This window comes from Antennarius striatus, chromosome 10, assembly GCF_040054535.1.
Source record: "Antennarius striatus isolate MH-2024 chromosome 10, ASM4005453v1, whole genome shotgun sequence".
In the NCBI taxonomy this organism is placed as follows: Eukaryota; Metazoa; Chordata; class Actinopteri; order Lophiiformes; family Antennariidae; genus Antennarius; species Antennarius striatus.
Window position 1 is genome coordinate 17,348,888 of NC_090785.1, and position 17,436 is coordinate 17,366,323.

The 17,436-nt window shown below is 41.1% G+C and overlaps 2 protein-coding genes and 1 long non-coding RNA gene across 8 annotated transcripts in view; 1 reads left to right on the forward strand and 2 right to left on the reverse strand.

The window, feature by feature from the left end:
• Positions 1–513: 513 nt before the first annotated feature.
• LOC137602897 (uncharacterized) lies at positions 514–3,254 on the reverse strand. 2 transcript variants are annotated; one of them, XR_011037212.1, is made up of 3 exons: positions 2,928–3,254; positions 1,753–2,233; positions 514–1,322 (listed from the first exon to the last, which is right to left on the reverse strand). It is a non-coding gene; the product is annotated as an uncharacterized lncRNA (long non-coding RNA). The 2 variants fall into 2 exon arrangements; XR_011037213.1 differs by lacking the exon at positions 2,928–3,254 and having other exon boundaries at positions 514–1,123; positions 1,219–1,322; positions 1,753–2,612.
• A 253-nt stretch (positions 3,255–3,507) lies between these two features.
• On the forward strand, positions 3,508–5,666 carry LOC137602941 (ankyrin repeat and SOCS box protein 12-like). The gene is made up of 4 exons (XM_068326074.1): positions 3,508–3,627; positions 3,807–4,130; positions 4,838–5,366; positions 5,457–5,666. The coding sequence occupies exons 2-4, from the start codon at positions 3,870–3,872 to the stop codon at positions 5,600–5,602; spliced, it is 936 nt and encodes a 311-aa protein (XP_068182175.1). The 5' UTR covers positions 3,508–3,627; positions 3,807–3,869; the 3' UTR covers positions 5,603–5,666.
• A 3,082-nt stretch (positions 5,667–8,748) lies between these two features.
• The window catches only part of LOC137602442 (spermatogenesis-associated protein 13-like), a 48,713-nt gene continuing 40,025 nt past the window's right edge, over positions 8,749–17,436 (reverse strand). For 4 of the 5 annotated variants that reach the window (XM_068325157.1, XM_068325154.1, XM_068325155.1 and 1 more), the window contains 3 exons: positions 15,356–15,599; positions 13,425–13,493; positions 8,749–10,886 (listed from right to left, as the gene is read on the reverse strand). In XM_068325157.1, the coding sequence (XP_068181258.1) occupies positions 10,711–10,886; positions 13,425–13,493; positions 15,356–15,599 (489 nt within the window). In that variant the 3' untranslated portion in view covers positions 8,749–10,710. Of the gene's footprint in view, positions 10,887–13,401; positions 13,494–15,355; positions 15,600–17,436 lie in introns of all 5 variants that reach the window. The other variant, XM_068325156.1, reaches the window with a different exon arrangement.

Consider the following 17,436-nt stretch of genomic DNA (forward strand, 5'->3'; position numbering starts at 1 on the left):
CCCCTCATTTCATCTGTTGCCAGGGCAACTTGAGTTCCTTAGCTGTTGCTATGGCAACTCCAGGTTGCTGTGACCCGCACATGTTCCTCCCAAATCCAGTGAGGGGCATCATTGAAGGGCTTTGGGAGATTTTGCACAAACTCCCCCAATGAGCACACTCCTGTAACAGAAAGAATTGTTAATCCTGTGAATAATCAGCTGTAGCAGAAATGTTATGATGGTGAAGAAATAAGTAAAGATAAAAGTTGTGAAAGTACTCCCTCTGACTGGTCAGAATATTATGTAATTGATTTACAACTGAAAAGGAAATCATTCAGATGCCACATCTTAAACTTGCTGCTGTTCAGATTTAGTTTTACAACCTAGAAGTGGATATAGAAAAATATCTACTATACATATAGAATAATTATATTACATAATTATTTAGTTATTTTTTTCAAACTAATTATCTGAATCTGCTAAGTAAAGCTGCCAAATAAATGTTGAGAGTACAGTTAGTTCTTTAATTGCTGGGGTAATTTATTTCTTTTAAAAAAAAACACTTTTGAGTCTTATCAATCAATTGGATCAATCCCTGCAGACACGTGTCTTGCAGGTGCTCATCCTTCGGGCCAGCCTCCCCACAGCTCGGTGTGTGTTTAGTCTGGCCGCCGGGTTGGGATCCTCAGTTGTGTCTCTCCTTCCTGATAAAACCCGTCAAGGCCGGAGGAGCCCGGTCCACGGCGGGCAGCGGGATCAAGGAGCTCCACCTCCACGGCGGCGTGTCGAGGAGGATACAGCGGGGGAAACAAGATGCTTTTTTTTTTCTATTTTTTTTTCTATCGTGGTGACTACGTGACAGCTGAGCGTCTCATCTCCTCCTTGAAGGTCTTGTGCCTCAGCATTGAACGGACTGGACCTCCAACCTTGACCCGCATCTGGTCTCTCATCTATCCGCTCGTACCCCGGCTCCACCTCGCCGCTCACGCCCGGAAGAGAGTCCCTCCCTCTGGGTCTCTGGTGTCTGCGCCTCCGCTGGTCTCCTGGAGACTCGAGCTGATGTTCAGATCCGTTCTCCTCAGGGCTTCCTCCTGTTTTTGGTTTACTCTCATCGGTGTGACCTCAGGCTATAACTGATGTTAACCTGCATAAACAGCCGGGTGTGTTAAAATTAAGCAAGTTATTTAGATAAAAAAAAGAGTCGATTAAAGTCTCTCCACTAGTAAAATATTTTCTCACCCTACTGTAATCACCATGGTCACGTTTGTGGCTGTCGGCGCGTCACTACCGCCATCTGGTGGTCGATAGGGGCACGACATGACACAACACGCTTCCGTTTACTCCTAGAGTGGGACCAGATATACTATTTCTCAGCCAATGCATCTCATTCAAAATGTTTCCACATTCAGTACATGATGACACTTCATCATTACTTCAGTCTACAAAATATTCAAACCCTTGAATAATTCTTCTCTTATGACGATAAATGTGCAAATCACATGTTCCAACATTGTGCCAATCCTCATAGAGGTACTTAAGTGGAGGAATCCCCAAGTACTCTGTTTGAATCTAAATTTTAAAACTCCATATCTAAAGTCCCACGACGTACACCACTGCAGACCCAAAAGTACGAGAAAAGTCAGCTGCAGTAGCTCAAAATCATGTAGAAGACACAGAAGTTTGGGATGAAAACTAAGACATTTGGGGCCTATAGATCACGGTTATGTCTGGAGGATGAAGGATGAAGCACATGTTAAAAAGAGTTCTACCCACAGTGAAGCATGTGATGATCTGGAGATGCTTTTCTTCCTCAGGCAGTGGAAACCTGCAGTGTGTAGAGGGTAAGATGGATCCCATCAAGTATTAGAGAATCTGAGAAGAAAAAAAAACTTGCCACCTGTGAGGAAGCTTAAGTTTGGACATAATAGGACATTTAAAAAAAAGATCAGTGATTTTGGTCTTATTTCAGAGTCCAGGTAAAATTAGAGAAGATTGAAAGACGTCCTGGACCTCTCTTGTGTGGTGGTTACAGACACCTGATTCAAATCCAAAAAGACTTTGGACTACCACGTCCAAAGTCGTTAAGAAGTGAACCCAAGAATATTCCAGAACTGGATGCCTTTCCTACGAGGAATGGGCTGTGACTCGTCGGCAACACTGCCAGAAGCTGGTGTCTGGATATGCATCGTATTTGCAGCAGGCTGCAGCAGCAAGCGGTCTGTGGAGATTCTCAGCCATCCAGGTTGTGGTAGATCTGTTTTACATAAAGTCAGTTGTGAAGAAACCTTTGGGATGAGATTTCAAATGTTACCAAGCTCTTCTAATAAGTCGTACAAGTAGGATAACTTCATTCCACGCAGATATCTGCAGCAGCAAAGAGCCTCTACACCGAACTGAGAGTGAGGGGTTGACAATAATTGTCATTAAGGGGAAGACTTATTTAGAGTTGCAGCAGTCAGTAGAAGCAGTTATTTTGGGGTATATTTTTCAAAAAACAAAAACAAAACTTGTAATATCTGCTACATTAAGCTTTTTAAACTGTTAAAGAAAGTTATTGCAAACTGAATTTTAATAATTTAATAACTACATGATATGAATCATTTTGTCATGTCAACATTTACCTTCACATAAACATGACGATCTACACTGAAATGTGACAAGAATCTCCAAAATCTGGTGAAAAGTGTGTAAAATTCTACTACTCAAGAGTAGTCTTAGTTTTGTATCTTTATCTGTGTATACTACTACTACTACTACTACTACTACTACTACTACTACTACTACTAAAAATAATAACAATAACAATAATAAAAAAATGTAATAAAAACATGTGAGCTATGTAAAATATTGTGTACCTACAGATGATTGTTATGAACAATAATAACAAAGATAGGAAATGGAATTCATTGGTCTGATTGTGTAACTGTTCAGGATTCCAGGCGGTTTACCTTCAGCTATCCACGCTACGTTGTTCCATGTCTGCATGCACAAAATAAGAAATAAAATTTCCTCAGCTATCCGCACAATGCCTGGAATCTGGTGCCATCTGTGGAGTCCCAGCCTCTAAACGTGGGTCAGTGTGAAGTCGTGGATGGCTCTGGCGGAGGGACAGCTGAATCGCTGACAGTCACACAGTTGACACTTATGAAAATGGCTTCCCTGGTGTGAACGAGGAAAACAGGAGACGCTGCAGCAAACTAGCTACTCGGGTCACGGTTACTAGTCTCTGTAGTCTCACGGGGGGAAACCAGCGACACCTCCGTGGTCTCTTCTTCTACCTGTCATCTAAGCTGAGATGAAATGATGGCTCCAGTTCACGTTTGCTTTGGGGAACAGTGAAATAATCACCTCCCCCCAGCTGAGTGTCCCACTCCTGTCACCTTTCTAATTATAAACCTGAGTCTGGCCCGTCCAAGAATGGAAGTCTGGCCAGGCCCATCTGTGGCCTAAAATTATCCCCCTACCCCCCAGAAATGAGCTCTGACCCCCCTGCACACACACACAAACATCATACTGCACATTTCACAACGTGCAGCTCCTGTAGAAGCGTAACACACTTTTTGGAGAACCTTTCTTTCCTTCATGTGATGTCAGTGGTTTATCTTCTCTGATGTTTTGGGGAATAACTCCAGCCACTTCCTGGTTGAGGTAACTGCTCTGCTTGATGAATAACACCCTTTGTTTCTGATTAATTAATAATTGTGTGGAGCATGATGAACAAAGCATTTGTTTATGAGTAAAAATGGCTTTAATGCCACGCTGTTATTTAGATGTATACGCAGTACTTTTGTCAGTCCATTGTGATCTTTGCCTTTTTGTCGTTGTAGCCGGCCCGGCTTCGCCTGTCAGCAGCCCAGAGCACCATTGTGGTTCTAGGCCAAGCTGTCAACATGAGTTTGATGGACATTTCTAAGATCTTCTCCCTGCTGCAGCCTAAGGAGGAGGATGAGGACAATGAGCCGTGTCAGGCCTTGAACAATGCTGTTAGCAGCGACAACGTGACTCTTCTCTCCAAGCTTCTGTCTCAGGAGAGTTACAGCAGTTCTATCAACGCTCGCAGTGGCTGGGGGGTGCCGGTGACCCCGCTGCGCACCGCCGCTGCTCTGGGACACCTGAAGTGCTTGGAGCTGCTACTGGAGCACGGTGCAGAGGTAAGATATATACGTGTGGAGGGGGTGGGGGTGGGGGATACAGCTGTGCCTGGTGCTGGGTGCATGTAAATAAGTGTCCCATTTAACGCTCAACATTATACACTGCACTCAGCCATCATATATTCCTCGGGATTAATAAAGTATCTATCTATCTATCTATCTATCTATCTATCTATCTATCTATCTATCTATCTATTACACTTATAGCTGTAGAAGCTTGCTGCATCCAATGTGACATTTAACCTCCTTGTCTAAACTTCCTTTAGCTTTTTATTTTTGATTCCTTTCCTGCAAACTGTGTGTTCATCAATGCCTCCAGAGACAGAAAGCAGCGTTGCAAAACAACAAAGAAAAATGTCAGAGGGATTAAATAGCGAGTTTTATACTTAAATACATTTTTGGCTTTCCTGGTTTGTAGTGTCCCCTGGCTCTCGCCAGTAGTCAGCTGGGATAGGCTGTAGCAGCCCTGCAAAGTACACTCGCAAAGTAGAGGAAGCGTCTGTAGACGAGAGGATTACTACAAGACAATGGATGGATGGATGGATGGATGGATCAATAAAAAATGTCAGAATTGTGTTTCCGTGAAAAGAAAGCAGCTGTAGTTCAACTGCAAAAGCCACTCAAGTGTTTGGATCTCTAAAATCCCACCGTCTCAGGAATGTGTTATCTCCAGCTCCAACACGTTGCTGTTCTGTGTTTGAGTCCAGATCGACAGCCTGGACGTGAAAGCCCAGACGCCCCTGTTCACAGCTGTCAGTGGGAAACATCTGGACTGTGTGGCCGCCCTGCTGAAGGCCGGAGCCGATCCTAATGGCAGCCAGTACAACAGCAGCACCCCGGCGCTGACCGCCGCCCGGGAGGGCGACGTAGACGTGCTCCGAGAGCTGCTGAGGTTTGGGGCCGAGGTAGATGTCAGACCCAAAGTTCCAGAGTGGGCCTCCAATACCACAGCCTGCAGGGGGGCCCTGTACATCTCAGCGGTTTATGGACACTTCAACTGCTTTAAGCTGCTCCTGCTCCACGGGGCCAACCCCAACTACAACTGCACCGATGTGAAGATGCTGGCCAGGATCAAACAGCCAAAGACTGTTCTGGAGGTGTGTCTCCGCTATGGCTGTGGGCTGGAGTACATCCAGCTTCTCATAGACTTTGGAGCAGACGTCTATCTACCTACGCTCATCATTGACAAGACCACCAAGCAGAACGAAGCTGTGGTTATGCTGCTCAAGCAGAGAGGTGAGACCGACTATCCTGAAGGTTATCCTCAAGTGAAGCAGGTCTCAAAATGTTCATGTTGATCCATTTATTTGTCTGTTTGTGCTCCAGTTGTGCCAAAAACACTGATGTCACAGACCCGACTAGCAATACGAAGATTCCTCCCCCCCGCTGATAAGGAACCAGCCATTGACAGTTTGGACCTTCCCTTGATCCTGAGGAGGTACCTGAAACACGACACCTCTGAACTTAAATGAGGCCCACTCTGGATCAGATGAGTGGACGGGGACTTTTCTTAACTTTTTAGCTGTACATAACTATGCAAACTGTTACGAATAAATTGATTTTTAACTCAACAACGCTTACTAAAGAGTTTTTATCACAAAGACAACCATCCTAATGGGCTCCATGTTAGGAAGTCTGTCCTGCCCTTGGGAAGTGCACCACCAAGGTTGACCACTAGGGACTGCAGTAACACTGTTTATTGCTCTTGTCAGAACTTCTCAGTGTTTTATTTCAATAAAACATATAATTTATTCTTAGATTAGCAAGAATCCGCTAGAAACACACAGCGTGATACTATCTGTATCCCACCACTGCTTTAGATTTTAGAAAACCTTGTATCTTCAGAACATGGGAAAGCAAAGGTTATATTCAGAGGCCAACTGGAGCAGAATATTTATAGATGTCACATCTTAATGCTTACAGAGAAGTTATTTGCATGCTAACATTTCACCATCCTCATGTTATTATCTCATTGTTACATGTGTGTGAGACCTTAACTCTTTCTTCTGCAGCACAAAGAGGAATTAGTGAGTCACTGCTAGGAACAGGGCCCACAAATAGGAAATGATGTCACACAACAGGAAACCACAGCACAATGCTCTCACTCACACACTGACGCCTCCATATGCAGGTTCTGTAGAGGTTTTATTTTCAACAAAAGTACAGCTATATCAGATATGGATTTATTTTTTACAGCAAAGTACAACATATTCCCAGTGCTTCTGATTACATCAAAACATATAATGTACATACAGCTGACATCTCCACTCTTCCATTCACAGTTTCTGGATTGAATAGGCATTATTTTTCAGGTTTTTCATTTCTACAACAAATAATAAAACTCAAAAGGCCAGCAAGAAAGAAAATGACAAATGTTTGCATATGGTGACAAAGGATACTGTGAGTAAAAGTTTCTGCGATAAGCAAAAATCCATACCTCAAACTAGATGGTAATATACAATGAAGAGATTACAGAAGTGGGATGTCTGTCTTCTGTTAACCTTCCTGTCATTGAACACCACATCAACATATGGCTCATTGAAGATTCGGTTGTACCCTGACTATTCTGAAACAACACAGGACTGAATAACTAACTGCAGGATCTCCGTTAAACGTGAGTGAACGACTCATGCACACCCAGGAATAGAAGGATCTATTTAAATCTGAGCGGCCTCTGATTGACAGGCTGCTAACTTGGCTGTCATGGTTTTGTGATCAGAATGAGGAAAAAAAAACCTTCAGCTGCAGAGAAAGCTGTCCTCTCTGCTCTCTGCACAAGGTCAGGATGGTATGAAAAAATGAAACAGATATGTACACCCTTTAAGGAGGTGGCCAAGATGGTCAGATTTAATACTACATTCAATGATTACAAGTGAGGAATTAATTTGTACTGTCAAGTTATTATACTGTAAAGAATCATTTCTTAAATAGAAACAAGAGCACGACATGAATTGAAAGTGTGTATGTGTGTTTCTGTGTGTGTGTGTGTGTTCGGGATTATGTTTATTTTTAACTCATCCCTAGAGTTTTCGCATTTATTCAGCTCTTCTGCATGACTACAAATCTATACACTCCCATGATCATCGCTAACTCTTATTTGGTTCACCGATGTCGTAGAAAAATGATACCCGTTTTGTCTCAGCAGTTAATGGATTCCAAAGAACAATTCTGAGCCATGACAGTGTTGGCTGGAGTCAAAGAAAAGAAATTAAGATTTGAAATAATATATGCGCATTAATTATAATGTTACACTTTAAAGTACCCATTATATTTGGGCAAAGCGAGCGTCAGTGCCTTTAGGTTCACCGATCAAGGGTTCAGTCTTTGATTGAGCTGGAGGAAAGACGTTCCGCTCTACGTGAGAATAAATAAAACCAGAAGCTACAGTAACTGTAATGCACAGTGAGCAGGAGACAGGTGGACAGAGAAAGGAGCTCCCTTCAGTGAGACGGTGTGGGTTCACAAATGGGTGGTTCAGTGTTGTGGAAAAAAAATCCCATTTGAAGTGAATTGAAACTGAACAATCTGATAAGAGTCTTAAGTCTCATGCAAAATATTTGGATGCCACAAGCATGCATTTACCTGGTACTGAGGTCTACCGCACGCTAGAACTGGAACAACATTCGTCTCCAACGCAAAATACCAATATCCAAATATATGATCTGTTCTTTTTACACTATTTACAGTGTGTAGCTGACAAAGGTAAAATAGAAGATTCTTCTGTTGATTCGTAACTCACTGTTAATAATATACTGTATTTGTGAAACCTAGCTTCACTAAAGAAAATCTCCTCTTTTTATATATATATTTATATGTAAATTAAATATTTCTGAGTTTTAAATAGATAACAATAAAGGACTTCTATGTAGATTCTAAATGTCTGAAATTAGAATGATTTCTTTCTTTTTTTTGCAATAAAATTACTGTGATGTGTGATATAATATAGCTAGGTGTTTTCTAAGTGTTTCAGTCAGACAGCACAGTATCTACTCATATGGAAAAGGCCTGACCTCTATAAGTTCCTTTCCTAGTGGATCTCATGCACTGGGGACCGAGGAATTCCCAGTGTGCATGAAAAACAGAGATAAACAGAGACAGACAGAGAGAGAGATATAGATAGATGGAGAGAGAGGAGAGAGAGAGAAGGAGAGATAGAGAGGAAGAGAAGGAGAGAGAGAGAGAGAGAGAGAGAGAGAGAGAGAGAGAGAGAGAGAGAGAAGGAGGGACGGAGAGAGATGCCCACACTGAAGGGAAAATACATGACTAATTCAAATCTGCCTGTGAAACTGAATAGATAATCACTAGTGGAATGCTGGAAGGCACTGTTAGATAGCATCTCTCCTCTCTGCAGCAGAACGGGCCAGCAAAGTGTGCATGCTTATTTTGTGTGTGTGTGTGTGTGTCTGTGTGTGTGTGTGTGTGTTTGCCTGCATGCTCGCGTCTGTGTGTCGGTACTGGCGGTGGCGACATGGAGTTTGGGAATGGGGGTGGGCGTAGCTCGGGACCTGAGGTTATCGTGGCCTGGGAACCGATATGTTTTCGCTGTGCAAGACCAGGGAGTTATCTTCCACAACAATCTCACTGGGAGCCGTCTCTACACACACCAGCAGCCAACTCACCCGTTTCTCAACTGTCTTTACTGAAATAAAACATAAATTACACAACATACAAAAGCAATTCTAAGGTGTTTTCTCCAGCAGGTTATAAGGCCCATAAGAAGGCCAACAAATGACATAGAACGATATATAACTCTTTCATATCACATTGTAGTGAATAGTGAAGATATATAATGATGTATCACATTGCACAAGTTGTCATACTGTATATGTACTGTCCATTGGGTGATATAAATCAACACAAGAAGTAATTCTGTATTGGTGGTTAGAAATATGATCACAAACCAAGGACAGGTGTGTCACTTACATTCCAGCTGCAGAAAAGAAGACACCTTCATCATTTTTGTAAATCAGTCGTCTGTCCTCCTAGAGCTTCTCGTTTTGAACACTGCTGCTGACGTGGGATCAGACTTCACTCAGCTAAATCAATCTGATGTCAGTTCTCTGTGAAAGTGCTGAGTAACTGCCAGAACACGGATCACACGCGGAAAAAAAAACAAAAACATGATGAGGAAAGAGGGCTGTGATTTTGAACCTCAGAGATGCACGAATCTGTCAGAGGCCACCTGTATGCCGCGCATCAACTCCCCCTCCTGCCTCCCTCACACCTCAGCAGCGTGCTCTGCTTCAGCACAGACTCCAAACCAGATGACAAGGTGGTCCTGTTTACTTCTAATTTCTATCATTTTTGGACCATTCCCCCTTGTGCTGGTTGGGAATCTCACACTAAGGCCTCCCATGTTTGCACTGCTGTGATGCGAATGAAGAAAAAAGAAGAGATCAGACAGAATAGGTGATGTGCTTTTTACGGAAGCGCACCATAATTAAGTCAGCTGCGGAATTATTTTGCAGCTGTCATGAAAACGAGATATAATTTTAGTCCTTGGCCAATGTATGGATTTCCCTTTCAGCTCCCACTGAATGTTTTCTGAAGGTGGGCTGTACTCTTTCCAAAACACCCAACGAGCTGCCAGCACAGTGCTACAGGGGTGGTCTCTGTGGGGGAAGGGGAGGTGGGTGTAGAGGGGCTATGAAAAAAGGTAGGCAGACCATAGCCAGCCTATCTCCTGCTCTCAGCTGTTTCATCTGATTCACAAAACCTCTGACAAATGCATCCCCCAGCCCCTGTGCATGATGGGTTATGAATACCCTGTCAGACGTGATGTGGTGAAAGGATGTGAATATTCTATTGATGTTACATCTACTGATTTATTGCCTGACCCATTGTATCGCCACCAATGGCAGGTTTCCAGAAGATTGAGGCTCGTCCTCTGAGAGCTGCACAGGATGAGCAGGTGGAACGGCAGATAGAGGGACCAGAAGAAGGATGTTAAGAGATCGAGGAAAGCACAGAAAGCTAAACGACGGCGATGGACAGGGCGGTGAAACAGTGATAGTGGAGAGGTCCAGATGCAGACGTCGGCCTGATCGCTCGGCGATCGGAGGTCAAACGGTGTGGAGCGTCACAGGTCGTTCAGATGACCAAATCTGGCAGCTGAGCCCCCCACCATTAATCAAATGCACATACAGAAGAATGCAACGCGCAATAATCAGACAGTAGCACTGCGAGATCTCAGCACTACGGATGCCCTCACTTGGCCTTGAGCTTTTCTCCAGACGATTGATTCACAATGAATTAACAAAATAATCTCAGTAACTCCAGGACATTCAGATGGTGTGAATATGCAGAATTCAAGGGAAAGAGTTCATGACAGTAGACTCAGCTGGAAAAGCATGATAACTAAGACTGTTATTAACATATATGAATTGTCAAGTCTCACTTTTTTCTTAAGTCTTGAGTCCTCTTGCTGCTTGCAATCACTTTCTATATTATGGTTGGTCCTTATCGAAGTCTCTTGCGTATGTGTGTTGTTTTGGGGATTCTCTTCATTATGGAACATGATCATCCAGTGTGTAGTGCTTCTAAGAAAAATAGCAGGTCCTTCAGAAGAGTCTGTGTATCTCTATTTCTTAAATGGAGCTAATTTACTAAAATTCTGCCAGAATGGAGCCTGGCCTCTTTTGGATTGACTGAATTCAAAAACTTCTCCTTGTGCCATGTCCTCCGTAACCTCATACTGCCCCGCACTGAGGGGGTCCTGGGGGGGTGGGTACGAGGGAGGCGTGCACCTGTTTACACCTAGGAAGGCAGGTGCAAAAAAAAAAAAAAGCAGGAAGGGGCATAAGGAGGGGGGAAGGAGGCAGTGCAGGTCACAAAGAGAATGAGAGAAAGAAAGAGGTGGATAACAAACAGGAAAGATTGTCAGTAATTTATCTGAAATCAGAACAACTACACAACACCAAGTCATGCTTCCAAAGAAGACAGGCATGTACACAAACAGAATGAGCCCTCAGTGGTGTCATTCCAGTATATTAAACCTAAGCTATGACACAGTATGATCATATGATGACAGCTGAACATGGAGTTCAGCTCTAGCGATGACACAAGGGAGACCAAAGATGCTATTCAATCAAAGCTGCAGCAGGCAAACAAGAGAACCAATGAGTTGTGACTGGTGTGATGATGGAACCAGGCGTTTGGACGACATAAGACAAAGTTCTTCCATGTTTGTTGACGACTCTTTTGTTTGAATAGCACCCTTGTTACTTGATAACAAAAACAGAGTCAACAGAAAGCTTTTAATATGCATTTAACTAGTCTACAATACAATGTCATTTAGCTACAGTCTACAGGCATCACATCTATGCTAGTGAAATTAAAAATTAGATACAATCAATATTTGGAGATGAAATATTCAAGTTGCCATGGCAAGATGTGAAAACAAAATGGTTTGTTAGAGCATTTTGCCAAACACTGTCTTAGCAGTGGGAAGGGTTTGCTGCGTTACTTTTTAGCTGAACCTGTTTATCTTGAATTGTCAAGATAATGCCTGTAAACAGGACTGAACTGTGACTGCATGCTCCAATGCCAACGTTAATCACAAGAGCTCCCAATGCTACTTAGCAGTTGCCATGGCATCTTATTGTGCTAGCGCTAAGGAGAACTCTAGTGCATATACCTTTATCATTTTCAAACCATGTCCATACAACATGGCCTTCTTTCTCAAGATGAAATCTATAAATGAATCTGAAATTCAAGAGAGTACTTCACCTTGTGCCAGCCATGTACACATACAGCACTTAGAAACACACAACAACATTTACTTCTGAAAGTCATCTACAGGGACCCTAACATCAAAGAGAACATTCAAGCAGTAGTCATTGGTTAATTAATACCTTCATGGATGGTCATGCTCATTTGAAACCGACAATATCAAGAACATCAGTCATGGTACATGTACATACAGCTAGCCTCGCACTAAAATGCTAACTTATAAAGGATGATGGCAGCACTTCAGGACATGTGGGTCCTGTGTCTGGTGCTTTGTCAGGAACTAGCTGTCAGGAATAACTTGTTTTACATGATTGTCCTCTACTGAGGTAGTTGGTGGCCACTGTTAAAGCAGTTGGTTACAGCTAAAGTCATGAAACAACAAAGTAAGACACAGTACCCTCATGTTCCAGCTGATTTGTGCTGTAAGGTTACGGTAAAGGCTTAAAATAAAGAAGCCATTGTCCACCATGGGACAGTTCACTTTGAAGAATGCAGAAGACATTTAGAAAAATCCATACTTCTTGTTTGTAATTTCAAATCTGATAATAAGCTCCCTTATCATAAACTAAATGAACAAATATATGAATAAGTGAATAAATAAAAAAGTTTATAGGTACAAAAATATCAAAAGGCACCACATCCAGTACATAGGAGGTGTAAATATAAACTTAAAAGAAAAAATATTTACAAGTTTTTCATTTGCGGCCCAAAAAGCTGTCAGCTGAGACATAACCCAGTCACAAGGATGTGCAAGTTCAACTTATAACCATAGAAACAAAACTACAGAACTACAAATCTCCTTCATAGCAAACAGGCCCAGTATTTATGGACCAGTATTTATTGAAGTGTACTGTATATCTAATTTTGTGAAAATAATACAAAGCAGTTTTTCAGCTACGCCCCTGACTTGAACTGTGACAGACGAACCAACACAACTAATTCCTTCATCTTTCTCATCACTTTGTGTGGCATAATTATAATAATAATAATTATAATGATATTAATAATAATAATAATAAAAACAATAAAATGAGTCTGAACTGCAAATGAACTGAGCATCAGCACCAAAGAATGATTATTGTTTCTGTGTTTACTGTGAAAAAGTGATAGGCATCACCAACTACTGCGGCTCAGTAAAGACAAAAAATGTAAACAGCTGTCTGAGGTATTGGATTTTTCGAGACAAGCGTGACACAGGACTCATATGTCAACACTGACATCATCCTTTAAACTCAACACTTCATGCAAACAGCCCTCTGTCTTTTCATTGATGCTTAACAGCTGCTTTAACTCATCAAGTCATCCTTTTTGTAGGGGCTGACAAACATTTAACGGCAAAAGTAATATACACGAAGACATGAATCCACCTGACATATCTAACTGTCTTAGCACAGAGATAGTCCAGTTCATTCACAAAGTAGGTGGATTTAAAAAAAAGTGTGGTGTGGAAAGTAAAAAAAGAAAAGAAAACAGTTTAAAGGAAGAGTAAACAGCGATGAGAAGACAGAGCACACCAGCTAGGAAAAGAAAGGGAAATCACCTGATATCTTCTTGTTGCCTCACCTTTCTGTTTGGTCACCTTTCTCACCGTCATGGCCGCCTGCCGCTTCTGGTACTCAGAGATTTCGAATCCTGACCAACAAACAATATTGAATGTTTTAAAATTTTTACACAAGATCAGTCATGATTATAGAAAAAAAGGATCCCACATGTCACGAGACTTGAAATTTATACCTACGCAATGTAATAGAATTTCTAAACACATGCTTAGTCTGAATTTCATGATAGCTACAAATAAAAAAACAGAACAAGAAAAACCCCAGAGACTGTTGGTGTTGGGGAATTCCCCCCCCCCCGAGCACATCTGTTTTGAATGTTTCATACTTAAGATTATCTGGTAGAGCTGTGAGTCACATGAGTCCCAAGAAAATCCTAACCTTTACATCTTAAACATGTCCAAAGCCACGAGGGGAAAATCAAACAGGTCAAATCGTTACCAGGGTCAAACCACAAGACAAGTGAGGATCCTGAAGGCGACCCAGTCTTTACACGTTTAAAGACCGTGGTCATGAACATGTTTCAATATGAGGCTGAAAGACGCTGTCTGTGGAGCCTCTCATATGACACTGGTACTGATTACAAATGGAACTAATCCAAGTGTAGGTGAAGGATGCACATTATTGTAACCAAATATATAACACAAATATAAATCAAATCAAATGCCCCATAGCCAGAAAGAAAACTCTGAATGTGACAACACTGACACGAAAGTCACTTAAGCTGTTGTTAACTTGTTAAATTATGACAAAACAAATATGAAAATAAGCAGTTGGAAGAAACCACTTATGGGATGCCCTATTTCAGGGCGTCTACAAAGCATCTGAGAAACGTCTGTCGGCACCATTGTGAACAGACTCTTCCCTGTTAATTCTGTACAGACAGACAAGCCTGTGGGTCTTGTTGGTGGAGACAGAAAAATATAGATCTAACATGTAAACACTAGAAACCATGAAAACACACTGGATTGAAAGTTGGCTGAGGCTAGTCCTATTATCTAGTGGGAAGACAACAGAACATGTGTTCACCAAGCTGTTTTCAAATGAATGAAAGCTGGATTTAGACCAGACTCCTACACCACTACTACTACAACACAACTACTACTAGTACTACTACTACTACAAAGCTACACAACATTCCCCCTGAGGTGGTTTCAATCAGCTCTGAATCATGTAGCAACTAGAGGATTGGACACTATAGCCAAAGAAACGTTGATATAGACTGCATTTTAATTAAGTCTTTGTTATGGGATCATGTGGACTGATTTATAAAAACTTAAAAATGTTTTTATATGCTAAAAAAGTTTCCAGCTGTGTATAATGTGTCAGAAGTTACAATGACGATGACGTCACATCATTTCAGAGGTGCTGAAGCATTTCCTTTTTAGACAAAAGAAACCTGAAAAACAATGAAGGCAAGAGTTGGAGCAGAAAACTTATGAGTCATTTGATTGTCTCAACATCACCTTGAAATCACACAGACCATTTCTGTTAAGACAAGCCTATTAAGTGACGGCGCAGTGCAGCCGTCTCTAGTTAATTTAGTTCACCCAGCAGTCGATTTCTGTCCCTCCCTGAAATGAGCTTAAACAAATACAGTCCAGTCAGATCGTTCAAATAAGACGAGATTACCTTAACTAGAATAAAAAATGCTTTTGGAACAACGCAGACTGCAGTTCACAGTTTCTTTTAGGGACATCCCTGCTGATCCTGGCCTTTTATTGTATTAAGTGGACTTTTGATTCAAAATGATTTATGCATCATCCCATACATCCTGATTTTTTCAGGAATCAGGATTGTCATAACCAATTTTAAAACACAGGGTTGTCCTGTTTTGTTTTGTAGTCAGCTGCAGTCCATGGAGCACAGAACAGAAGCTTGACTTGACCCAATACGAATGAAACAAATGCTTTTAAAACAGGGAAGTACGTAACTAACCAATTTTCTCGTCCTCCTGCACCATCTTCCTCTCTTCATGGAAAGCCATCAGCCAGCGGATCTTCTCCTCTGGTTTCTTGGCCAGGAAGATGTGAATCTCATCGCTGTCTTTGTTGCACAACTTGAAAGCATTCTTTACACTGACGTTGAAGTCATCGTCACGCCCGTCAATGGCGTCCCGCACCTCGTAACGATCCATGTCAATACGGCCCTTATAGTACAGGATGTCTCTGCGTATGAGATCCTAGGAGAGAGAATGTCTGTTAATGTGAGTCCACTGAAGCTCATCTCACCCGATGAGAGTCTTTCCATCAAGTTCTAAATATCTACTACAGCTAACAGTCCAATCGGTAAAGACAAAAATGTATACATCTATCTGAGATACTAGATCTTGTAGATGGTCTCCAGGCAACAACACTAAAATAAATTCTATTTTGTAATGTTTATGATGGTCAGTTTTTAAATCAGACAGGTGTAAATTTAGCTTCAAAAATATCAGAAAATGTGCAAAAATGTTCTTACAGGTTCCAAACACTCCAGATTTTAAGGTTACTTGTCCAACTAGCCAGTCCATAACCATCAGTTTACTGTTTGAGAAACCAATGTGAACATGCACAAGTTTACAACTGAATTCTCCTTAAAAAAACCCTAAAATGATACATTTCGTTTTTAAGTATTTTAATATTAATTTTCGACTAATTGTCATCAAAATTTCTCAATGTGTTGTTTTTATGTTCTGTTCCCTTCATCAATAAAGATTTTTGCAGGTTGTATCTGAGCCATATTTGTAGGAGATATCTGAAGGAGAAAATCTACTGTTGTTGCAAACACAAAACAAACAAGCAGATAAAACATGTTTTACAAATGTACTACAGTTATCTAATAAAAAAGTGTGATTTCACAAGGACTAAATGTGTCGATCAAATCAGAAATCAACATAGTACTGACACTGTGCTTCAGAAACAAGAACAAGTACAACCACACATACAAAACTGTTTCCTATCACAACAAAAACAATCCCAAGACCTCTGACACAGGACTACCACTGGCAGTGCTTTGGATTTTATCATTAAACGGCCTGAATATTTTGCCTTCCTCAACAGGAATTCAGGCTATGGATCAAAAGTGTAATTGACTTTTTACTTTAGCAAATCTTTTCACAATATCATTAGGGAGTAAAGAAAGAAAGAAAGGAAGAAAAAAAAAAACTGGCAGCAATGGGAAAGTCAGACTAAAAGCTGATGCAAATTTCCCTGTTGAATAGTCATGGTCACATAGAAAGGCTGCAACCAGACAATGTTTATCTTAACCTGATTCATTTATCAATCATCCAAACACCTGCCAATAAACATATTTTAAATATTTCACCATTTCATCAGTGAATACTACCAAACTGAACCAATGCAAGTTTAATAATTTAAGAATACATTCCCAGAATAAATACAACCTTGATTTTGGAGTATACAGTATTTCACAGATCTTCTCCTGCTTCTTATCATTTACAATAACCCATAAGGGAATGGAAACAGAAGGTTTTTTTTGGCTAGAAACATTTTTAATTAAGTATGACAAATTAATCCTCTTTTTGAACATGAATAAAATAAAAACGAAAGTTTTACATCTCCTATTTTTCCACTACTCTTAAAGGCATCATGACCTTGGTAATAAAATATGCTACGGCATGATTCCATTCTTTGGCTTGTTTGGATGTGAGATTTAATTCCGTTCCTTTGCAAATGCTTGTGTTGGCTTAGTAGAACCAGGAGGTGGCTTTGCTGAGAAAACTAAAGCAGAACAGACGTGTTATAATAATAAAATAGAACGATAGACGTAATAAAATGATCACAGGACTAAACATGTTAGCAGCGTTGGCGGGCGGAGTTTTACGTCTGTAATGTAAAGGCAGGACTAGAATTGAGCTGGAGCTCATTGAATGGAAAGACTACTGCTTTGTGGTGAACACATTTTATAACATTTAAATTGAAATTCCATTTTTTTTGTTTTACCGCAGTCATAATTTTGTGATCTTTTGAGTTGCAAAAACAGGTATAACTGTTCCAGATGGACGCCTGCTGAGATAC